Below are 11,085 nucleotides of genomic sequence, written 5' to 3' on the forward strand. Positions count from 1 at the left end.
TTATAAACTGGGTGTTTTGAGCCTTGAATGCTGATTGGCTGAAAGCTGTGGTATATCAGAGTGTATACCACAGGTATGACAAAACATTTATTTGTACTTTTCTTAAAAAGTTGGTAACCAGTTTATAATGACTGTGCGTTGTGTCATGTGTAAGAACAGCTCTTAGCTGTGGTATATTGTCCATATCCATGAGCATTTAAAGAATGATCTAATTTCTTCCAGAGTTTAAACAAAGATGATCCACATGATCATCAATGTTTGGAAGGTCAAGTCCAGAAAATGAAGAATGATATCCTGGGTTTAAACTATCCAGAAGATAGTGAAGTGAAGGATCCCCTGCCTCAGATCGAGTTGAAGGCTGTGACAAGGAGAAAAGTTAAGGTGAGAGACTAGACTGAGGAGAGAAAGGGAAATCTGGGGACTTACCTGTCCACACTTTAAACCTGTCCAATACGCCATATAACATGTTGTGAGGTTGGAGGATAAATTGTCCTTACAACAGACTTCCATCTCTTAATATTCAATCACCAATTGTTTACTGTAGCTCTTCTCAAAGGCCTGTATACCAACGGCAACATACAGTATGTCATTGACTGTATTGTCTTTTTAGACCAAGAGGAAGACCAGTGCCAACAGGTCCATAGTTGAACAGAGCACTGATACTGATGCAGCTGAGAGAGATTTTGTTGATAATCAGAATGATGAAGAAGAGGATGAGGTGAAGAAGAATCCTCTGCCTCAGATGGAGCAGGATGCCGTGAAGAGAAATAAAGTCAAGGTAAGGGAATAGATTGAGCAGAGATGTGGATATTTGTGATATCTTTCATATCTATAACCTGCCCCTACAGCATGTTGTTCTGAGGAAGGTAAATTGCCCATGCAATACCCTTTTATCTCCTAATAGTAAATCTAGGGCTGACCCCATTTGTTCGACAGTTTGGTCAATAGGCTGTTGGTTGACTGGGATTTCTTAAGTCGAAGCAGCTGCAAAAGTTTTTTTTCTTCATGGTGCACATGGACACCTGTCTGATTTGCACCTGTCTCAGTTGACTAATCTATTGCCGAGGCCACAGGGATGGCACAGTCCATCACGCTAAGACGTGATACTGAAATTGTATATGGTTATATTATGTTAAAATAATGGTGCAACACTAATAAATCAAATATTATTTTATAACAAATGCGCTTTCTCCTGCATTGGATACGGTCGCTGTCCGTGGTTCTGAAACATAATCTTCAGTGCTCCGTAGAATTGCCACCCTTTCCTATGTTGCTATGTGCATAATAGCAAAGTTAACCAGCATATTGGGATTGAGAACAATGCTGCAGAGGCAGCAGCAGCAGCAGAGATGGGGAAACAGCCCTGGCCTTAGCCTAATTGTCTAAGAAAATTGAGGAGATAGGAAAACCCAACTAAATTAGGTCTATAATTAATAGCCTAATTGTTAAATGTTCCTGGCTTTGTAAATCATCCATATATATATATTACCAGTCAAAAGGTTTTTTCTTTATTTTTACTATTTTCCACATTGTAGAATAAGACATCAAAACTATGAAATAACACATATGGAATCATGTAGGTATCAAAAAAAATCTATTTTATATTTGAGATTCTTCAAAGTAGTCACCCTTTGCCTTAATCACAGCTTTGCACACTCTTGGCATTCTCTCAACCAGCTTCATGAGGTAGTCACCTGGAATGCAAACTGGCTCTCATGAGGACCGCCACAGGAAAGGAAGACCCAGAGTTAACTCGGCTGCAGAGGATAGGTTCATCAGAGTTAACTGCACCTCACATTGCAGCCCAAATAAATGCTTCACAGAGTTCAAGTCACAGACACATCTCAACATCAACTGTTCTGAAGAGACTGCGTGAATCAGGCCATCATGGTCAAATTGCTGCGAAGAAAGCACTACTAAAGGACACCAATAAGAAGAAGAGACTTGAGAAACACGAGCAATGGACATTGCTTGGAAATCTGTCCTTTGGTCTGATGAGAAATTCCAACAATGTCTTTGTGAATGGAGATGATCATTGTGGTTCCCACCATGAAGCATTGTGATAATGTGGGGGCGCTTTGTTGGTGACACTGTCTGTGATTTATTTAGAATTCATTTGTATTCTGCAGTGTTACATCAGGTTTGCAGTGACTATCATTTGTTTTTCAACAGGACAATTACCAACACATCTCCAGGCTGTGTAAGGGCTATTTGACCAAGAAGGAGAGTGATGGAGGGCTGCATCAGATGACCTGACATCCACAATCACCCAACCTCAACCCAATTGAGATGTTTTGGGATGAATTGGACAGCAGTGAAGGAAAAGCAGCCAATAAGTTCTCAGCATATGTGGGAACTCCTTCAAGACTGTTGGAAAAGCATTCCAGGTGAAGCTGGTTGAGAGAATACCAAGAGTGTGCAAAGCTGCCATCAAGGCAAAGATTGGCTACTTTGAAGAATCTCAAATATAAAATATATTTAGATTTGTTTAACACGTTTTGGTACCTACATGATTCCATATGTGTTATTTCATAGTTTTGATGTCTTCACTACTATTCTACAATGTAGAAAATAGTAAAAAATAAAAAAAGCCTTGAATGTCCAAACCTTTGGTGTGTCCAAACCTTTGACTGGTACTGTATACATATATACAGGACTAAGACAGATATAGCTTATGTTGCCTGTTTGAGTATTTCTTTAATAGCCTACTGATTCTGTGAGCACCAAGCCTCATGAACCGCCTAAATGTTGAATTAAGCAATCATTCTTACCCTTGCTCTACTCAAAGGGCTGTATTGGAATGGCTTCATACAGTATCTACGTGTATATCATTGACTGTATTGTCTTTTTAGACCAAGAGGACCAAGAGAAACAAAGTGGAGCAGATCACTGATGCAGGTCATAAATTAAACTCTAATTTCACTGAATGTAATCCTTTTGCATGTAAATGTGATTTAGTATGGACATCTATTGAGCAGAGGACTAATAGCGAGTGCATAATCCTTTCTTGGGTACTTAACTTCACAAAGTACACAAAATTGGCTAATACATACTTGCCTTAGAAGGTTACATGTTTTCTGACTTCTTTACCTTGGTGAATGCTGCTTTGCACACAGGTCCCTCTACATCTGTGGAATTCTCTGGGATGGCAGTTCAGGGGACATCTCACCAGGGACAATCTAATGAAAAGATCCTAAGTGAATGTGTCTCCAGGGCCTGTCAGACCAGGGCTCTTGACCTCCCACCAATCGATCCGGATGCTTTCAACCCGATTATCATCCGGTTTCTGGAAAAACTTACTGAGGAGTATGTCCAAACTTCTATTGTAGTATTTGAATGCAATGTCATCTGGAGGATTTTATAAATTGTATGTGTGTTGGTGTGCTTTTTGGTGCTAAAAACATCTAATTATCTCCTGTAGGCAATGGAGGCAGTTAAGCATTGGCAGGATGGACCCTGTAAGTCCCTTAACCTTGAAAATGATTCATAGATATATTAATAGATGTTTCAAGAAAATTAGATACAAGCCTTTTATCTATCTACAGTATCATCCACATTATCACAAACAGTTATATACAAAGAGCTTTTTAGTAGCCTACTGCTTTTCATGCTTTCCAATGTATGCCACTTTCATGATTCTCATGAACATATGTGAGATTGTTGGTATCTCTCTGAGGAGCTTGGTTTCAAAGCCCGGCTATGAGTAATCTACCTACACTGTTTCGGTCCTACAGGTGATGAGGGCATTGCTTGCAGAGATGTGCCTGCAGATTGTGCGGTTTGTATCTGAGGCCATCCTGGAGGTCATCATCCCTGCAATTTTCCGTTTTGTACGGATATACAGCCATGTGTCTCCAGTATCCGGCAAGTCTCTGACAGAATCAGAGAGATCCTCTAGCACAAACCTGAAGGTTCGCAAGAGAGGCAGCAGCAAATCCTCAAGGTCTTGCACGGCCAAATCAAGCTCCTCTCGTAATGGGTATGTTCAGTCATTCCTAAAGAAACCGGTTTCACCTAACTATTCATAACCCATTTTGTGAAAATATGTTTTGTTATCTGTGTAACAGTTTACTCTTAATGACCAATTTAATTGATTACTGAATTATGCATTGATGTGACTACCGTGTCTACTATTGAATATGGAATGATGTATTGTTTGCTTTGTATTCTCAAAGGTCTCAGACAGTGTTGCCAAATACTCAGGGAGATGGTGAGTCTATTTCATCTGAGCCACTCAGTGACTTTTTTGGGATCACTGAGGACAGTCTCCTCACTGGTGTCCAGGATTCCTTCAAAAAGTCACTGAACAATGTCCTCTGTATGCAAAGAGAGGGCCAGGTAGACACTCAAAGTCTATCCCGGGTTATTGTTGGAGAAGTGTCAAAGAAGGTCAATTCCATAATCTCTGTGGCCATCCAAACTCCCATCTCTGGGCGAATGTCCCCTGTCATTTTTGCCAGTGGTGGTGTCTCCAGCACCAAGGTGGTTGAGGAGATGGTGTCTGGAGTTTCCAACATACTTCAGATGTACATTAATGGGAAGAGTGTTGAGCAGAGTGTTGTTCTCAGAGAGGATGGTGTTGAGGTGGATATGACACATTTAACAGGACAGGTCATGACAGCCCTCAGTGGCACTGTTTTGAACTTCAGCAATAAGGAGGAAAATGAACCCGACAAGAGGGAACTGCTTTGTGTTGTTGCTGACCATATGAAGATGCTTGAAGCTTGTAAAAGTCCCGAGGAGATGCTAAAACAAGGAGAGAGCAACCTAAATATCAAAGGTGCCAAATCTAGTCTTCGTCTGTCAACACAAAGTATGGACAGACTACTCACTGAGGAGTTTCAGACCAAGGCCACTGAATCGATCCGGGAGATCGTTAAAAGATTCAGGGGTTGTACATCATGTTGTTCTGGCACTACATCATCTAGTCCAACTCCTAGGATAGGTGAGATCAGAGACCTTATGATTGACCCTGAGGCCTCTGAGTTGGTAAGTACCTTTGTTTCAGACATGGACAATCTTACCCAGTCTATCAGGGCATCCTGCTCCCCTGCACAGGGTGAGCAGATCCTTCTTGAAAACCATCAAAGTAAGATCTGGTCTTACACTGTTGGTTGTTACTACGACTTGAAAAATACGCTGAAGAGGCTTCTTACCTGTCCAGAAAAAGGGGATCTCGGAAGTACATTTGTGGAGAGCACAAAAGATTCTTTCACAATGGTTCAAACTTTGTGCCTGGACGTCGGTCGTTCCAGTAATGGTGAGGCTGTCACATCGGACTCCATTTCTTGTAAACCACTTTTAATAACCCCCTCATCTATGAATGAACAAAAAGGACAAAGTGAGACCCCAACACCTATCTTGGCTCTCAACAAGTATTTGCAAGACCAAGTCCTCCTTGACACCACAAAAGCGATTGCCAGCCAGGTTCTAGTCTTGTATAAGACTGAGGTGATGGAGAAGTTCTCATCTTCTGTTGGAGAGTGTGATTCTGAAGAGTCTCTGGAGGCCATTCTATTTGTGGATGGCATCATGTCTGACTTGAATGATTTCACCAGTTCTTGTTCTGCCTCACCTAGTGAAAGTTTAGATTCTCAGGTAACTTGTAATAGGGATTCTCTTGAAATCCAAGCGGACCTTCAAACCTGTACCAAGGAGGTCATTAGTCAAATCCTCACTGTGTATCACTCTGAGGAATCCATGGAGGAATGCTTCTCTTGCCTAAAAGGAGATACAGAAGACCTGTCCAAGCTTTTGGATGCCGTTGTTTCTCAGATTGACGTCCTTGCCGCCTCCAAATCATATTTATCTGTTGATGACTATGCTGTCAATACACAGGACAATTTGCATGGTGAGAACACCAATGATGAGGAGGCATTCTCTAGAAGTCTTAAATCCACAGCCTTTGACAAACTATGTACTGAGGAGTTTCAAACTAAAGCCTCACATATAGCTGGTGGGATCCTTCAATCAGGGTTGATTGGCATTGTAAATACCAGCCTTGATGGTAGATGTGCAGACATTTGTGCAGAGTCCAGTAATGATGGTGATGATAGAGATGTCAAAATCCTTCAGAAGAGTGGAACTCCACCTTTGTTCACCTCTTCTCTGCACACCAATTCTGCAGCATCCAACATCGTCATAAGCATCACTAAAGACCTTAATAGCTTCACCCAGATGACTAAAATGTCTGATACTTCAGTGTCTAGCCAGTTAGAGAGATCACTGTCAGCTTCAACCCTTCCTGTCAGTGTTCACAACGGGGCCAATGTGAAAGGAAAGATCATTTGGCCAGGCACTGTTAACCTGTTCAACAATGTGTTCACCAAGGTCAAGGACTTTTTTGCCCAGCAACAACCGGTCCTCCTAGACAGTGTGGTTGAGGCCCCCAAACATACCGAATCCATATGCAGAACAGCTACTTCTACAAAAATGATTTACAGTGAACATGAAGGCAGCCAGACCAGCATGGTAAATTATTCCAAAGCCTTAATTAGTCAGACTCTGATGACAATCCAGAGGAGAGTGTCTATGTCAGAGAGGATGAGCACCTCAGAGAAAGGCCTCTTGACTCGTTCCATCGTGGGCTCCATGTTGGAGGATGTTGACATGGTGAGAACTGATAGACACGAGATACACCGGCCATCCTCCTCAAAGTCCTTCCTGTCCATCACCTCTGCCATGACCAGAGGGTCCCAGAGTGATTTTACAAATTCTCTTCCAGGCACTCCAGTCCCCGATGAGTGGCCTGTTTTAAGCTATTGTCCTATCATTAGGAGTTCGGTCATTGATATGAGTGACTCCTCAACTCATTCACAAGGGTCAGCAAATTACACAAGGCAAACCATCTCTGCCATAGTTGACATTGTTATGGAGGTCATTCCAAGAGAAGATACGGAACACATAGCCACTGCAGATGATGTCACTTCTTTTACAAGAAGACTTGCGAGACTCAGCCCCAGGGACGGTCTTCAGAACTTCTCACATGAGCTCACTGACAAAGTTTATGAGCTCATAAAGAGTCACAACACCCCCCAGGATCTTTTTGTGCCAGCTGGCAAGACCGTGTCTGACTCTATTCTTTTGAAGCTGAAGACAGGATTGAATGCTTCTGAAGAATCCAGGGAGTTTCCATCTGACCTTGTGTACTCCTTTGCTACGGAGTCAATAAAACGTCTGCTACAGCAGATTGTCTTCTGGCTTCCTCCACCATCACAAGGATCCGATTTCTGCCAAACTATCATCTCTGATGGTTCTCTGCAGGACACAAGTCGGCTTATCCCGAGCTCTTCTGACATCTCCATTAGTTCCTCACAGGTTTACTGTGACACAAAGAGCCTTTTCACCAATATAATGGTCAATCAGGTCATGGATACCTGTTCTGTGGCCTCCAATTCATCAGAAGAATTATCAGAGTTGATGAACATAATCAATGGGTTGTCCCCAACTGATGCTGGAACACTTGACTCTGACAGACCGGCTCTCATGACCACTAGCCGTCAGTCTAGTGCCAAATCATTGCCTAGACCATCTCTGTCTGGCAGCAGCACACACAACGGTGGAACTGTGGATATTCAAGTTTTAGGAGAGGTGGAATCCAAGATGGACAACAAAGATCTGGAGATGTCTAGTGCCTCTGTGCATCCATCAACTCCATCAGCCATGGACTCTGATACACATGCATCATGTGACTCCACTAGCAATGACTACACCTCTTTGGTACTTTTACTGATTGTTAGATTGCTGTCAATGATCACCCCTATCACATTACTGGAATCCTCTGACATTGGTGAAACATCAAGAGTTCTCACAAAGAGGATTCTGTCTGAGTTCTGTGGCACCTCAGGCCTTGAACCAACTCAAGCCTACCCCAGAATCTGAAAATTCAAAATATTTTCAAGGCTGTCTACAAGGGGCTTCTTCAAGAATTCGGGTCAGAGAAGATGCTCCAGGTTGCAATGAAGTCAACGGATTATGCATTTGACGATGCCCTGGTCAAATCATTAACTAGGGAACTACTAACGAAATGCAATGAGGCTAGCTCTTCACCTCCCTCCATGACCCAGTTGTCATCACGCAATGAACTTGGCAGTGACGAGGTAGGTAATTCTGGGCTTCCAACAACTGGCAGAAAGGAAAAGAAGAGAGGAAGATTCAGCGCTCTCTGTGGACTCAACCCAAAGGTACATATGTCATCAAAATACACATTTTTCAGATTATTTTTATTCATTACGTACAGTATGATGGTAATCACTGATACCCTTTGTGTGCAATTTCTCCTACTGTATAAATGACTGTTTGTTACCCAGTGTACAAAGAAGGACAACAAGAAGAACCACTGCACTCCAACACCTTCCCAGAACCAGACCCCTGCCGTCAGTGAAACAGGTAAGTCAATACACTCAAATGTGTACTGAACATAAATATAAACGCAACATGCAACAATTTCAAAGATTTTATTGAGTTACAGTTCATATAAGGAAATCAGTCAATTGAAATACGTTCATTAGGCTCCTTTTCTATGGATTTCACATGACTGGGAATACAGATATGCATCTGTTCGTCACAGATACCTTGAAAAAAGGTAGGGGCGTAGATCAGAAAACCAATCAATATCTGGTGTGATCACCATTTGCCTCATGCAGCGTGACACTTCTCCTTCGCATAGAGTTGATCAGGCTGTTGATTGTGGCCTATGGAATGTTGTCCCACTCTTCAATAGCTGTGTGAAGTTGTTGAATATTGGTGAGAACTGGAACACGCTGTTGTACACAAACATGCTAAATGGGTGACATGTCTGGTGAGTATGCAGGCCTTTCGACATGGGGCCATGCATTATCATGCTGAAACATGAGGTGATGGCGGTGGATGAATGGCACGACAATGGGCCTAAGGATCTCGTGATGGTATCTCTGTGCATTCAAATTGCCATTGATAAAATGCAATTGTGTTCGTTGTCCGTAGATTATGCCTGCCCACACCATAACCCTACAGCCAACACGACGCCATATACTTGGTCTGTGGTTGTGAGGCCGGTTGGACATACTGCCAAATTCTCTAAAACGACATTGAAGGCGGCTTATCGTAAAGAAATAAACATTAAATTCTCTGGCCACAGCTCTGGTGGACATTCCTGCAGTCAGCATGCCAATTGCACGCTCCCTCAAAACAAGTCAACCAGCGTTTTTCCTTGCTCCTATTTTTCTCAGTCTCTGTCTCTGAGACATCTGTGGCATTGTGTGGTGTGACAAAACTGCACATTTTAGCGTGGCCTTTTATTGTCCCCAGCATGAGTTGCACCTTTGTAATGATCATGCTTTTTAACCCACAAGAGTCTAAGCCCTGTCTAGGCCGAGGGGTTTGTATCGTCCTTACTGCTAATAGCCGATACAAATGCATTGAATAACATATTCACTACATGGAAAGTGTCTGTCCTAAATCTGAGAGATATAAGAAAGTTGACGAATATATATATATTTATATTTATATGTATATATATTTTTGCATGTTTTTCTCCCCTTCTTTTTGGCACTAAACAGTCTAAGCCCTGGGGGTAGCCTATGTAACACTTCTGTGTTAAATAGGCGGAATGAGATTTCTAGGCTACCTGCCGCCCTACATTTGTAAATTATGTAGAATATTACAATTGAAATAATAATAATGCAATACTAATTCTTCACACTAACTAGGGTCAGTTAAAGAAAATGTTATGTTTACATTTTTCCCCAGCAATTGTCAATGATCAAGAATCCTGCCGAACAGAGAGTGTGTGCTCCACCATGAAGAAACCAGGGAAGCGTTCGCTCATTTCCAGGATGTTTTCAGCTATAGGCAAAGCCTTGTCCAGTCCCTTTACTTCCTGCTATAAAAAGAAGAGCACCTAATCTATATTTCAAAATAAATATTTGAAATTAACATAATTGCAATTTTGAGTGTTTTTCATTATATATTATTGGATGATATAAAGTGTAGTAGTAGTAGTAGAAGTTGTATAGTTGACTATATTACTTTTACTTTTAAGATACATTAAAAAAATAAGAATAGTGTGCACTTCTATGTACAGTTGAAGTCTGATGTTTACATACACCTTAACCAAATACATTTAAACTCAGTTTTTCACAATTCCTGACATTTAATCCTAGTAAAAAAATCCCTGTCTTAGGTAAGTTAGAATCATCACTTTATTTTAAGAATGTGAAATGTCACAATAATAGTAGAGAGAATGATTTATTTCAGCTTTTATTTCTTTCATCACATTCCCAGTGGGTCAGAAGTTTACATACACTCAATTAGTATTTGGTAGCATTGCCTTTAAATTGTTTAACTTGGGTCAAATGTTTCGGGTGGACTTCCACAAGCTTCCCACAATACGTTGACTGAATTTTGGCCCATTCCTCCTGACAGAGCTGGTGTAACTGAGTCAGGTTTGTAGGCCTCCTTGCTCGCACACACCTTTTTAGTTCTGCCCACAAATTTTCTATAGGATTGAGATCAGGGCTTTGTGATGGCCACTCCAATACCTTGACTTTGTTGTCCTTAAGTCATTTTGCCACAACTTTGGAAGTATACTTGGGGTTATTGTCCATTTGTAATACCCACGTTCGACCAAGCCTTAACTTCCTGACTGATGTCTTGAGATGTTGCTTCAATATATCCACATCATTTTTGTGGATATCACATCAAATAAAACTATAAATAATCTTATCTAACTCCTTTACAATTTTAGGGGGTAAGTCAAGTGATAACGAGACATAAACCGACCTGGATAACCCTTCAGCTTTGGATAATAATACCCAACCGTATAACGAAATATCTCTCATCAACAAGAGGTTCAATTTGTTCTTTGTTTTCTCAATGGAGTTAAAGTTAAATTCACTCCTTTGTTTTTCATCCTTGCATATAACAATTTCAAGATAAGTAACCTTATCTTTAGATGGGATACCATATACAGTGGGGCAAAACAAGTATTTAGTCAGCCACCAATTGTGCAAGTTCTCCCACTTAAAAAGATGAGAGAGGCCTGTAAATTTCATCATAGGTACACTTCAACTATGACAGACAAAATGAGAATAAAAATCCAAAAAA

The 11,085-nt window shown here is 41.2% G+C and overlaps 1 protein-coding gene across 1 annotated transcript; it reads left to right on the forward strand.

The window, feature by feature from the left end:
* The first annotated feature begins 279 nt into the window (after window positions 1-279).
* Window positions 280-9,920, forward strand: LOC135533616 (uncharacterized). Its single transcript, XM_064960904.1, has 9 exons — window positions 280-381; window positions 611-778; window positions 2,853-2,898; window positions 3,153-3,306; window positions 3,422-3,458; window positions 3,735-3,979; window positions 4,176-4,210; window positions 8,310-8,388; window positions 9,730-9,920. The coding sequence occupies exons 1-8, from the start codon at window positions 280-282 to the stop codon at window positions 8,381-8,383; spliced, it is 861 nt and encodes a 286-aa protein (XP_064816976.1). The 3' UTR covers window positions 8,384-8,388; window positions 9,730-9,920.
* Window positions 9,921-11,085: the final 1,165 nt, after the last annotated feature.

The sequence above is a fragment of the Oncorhynchus masou genome, unplaced genomic scaffold (genome assembly GCF_036934945.1).
Source record: "Oncorhynchus masou masou isolate Uvic2021 unplaced genomic scaffold, UVic_Omas_1.1 unplaced_scaffold_2512, whole genome shotgun sequence".
In the NCBI taxonomy this organism is placed as follows: domain Eukaryota; kingdom Metazoa; phylum Chordata; class Actinopteri; order Salmoniformes; family Salmonidae; genus Oncorhynchus; species Oncorhynchus masou.

Excerpts from the sequence above, each read along its gene's own strand:
- LOC135533616 (XM_064960904.1), top strand. The coding sequence starts at position 280 with ATGAAGAATGATATCCTGGGTTTAAACTATCCAGAAGATAGTGAAGTG. Across the intron at positions 382-610 it reads TGACAAGGAGAAAAGTTAAG|ACCAAGAGGAAGACCAGTGC; the intron begins GTGAGAGACTAG and ends TTGTCTTTTTAG. Across the intron at positions 3,307-3,421 it reads CTGGAAAAACTTACTGAGGA|GCAATGGAGGCAGTTAAGCA; the intron begins GTATGTCCAAAC and ends TATCTCCTGTAG.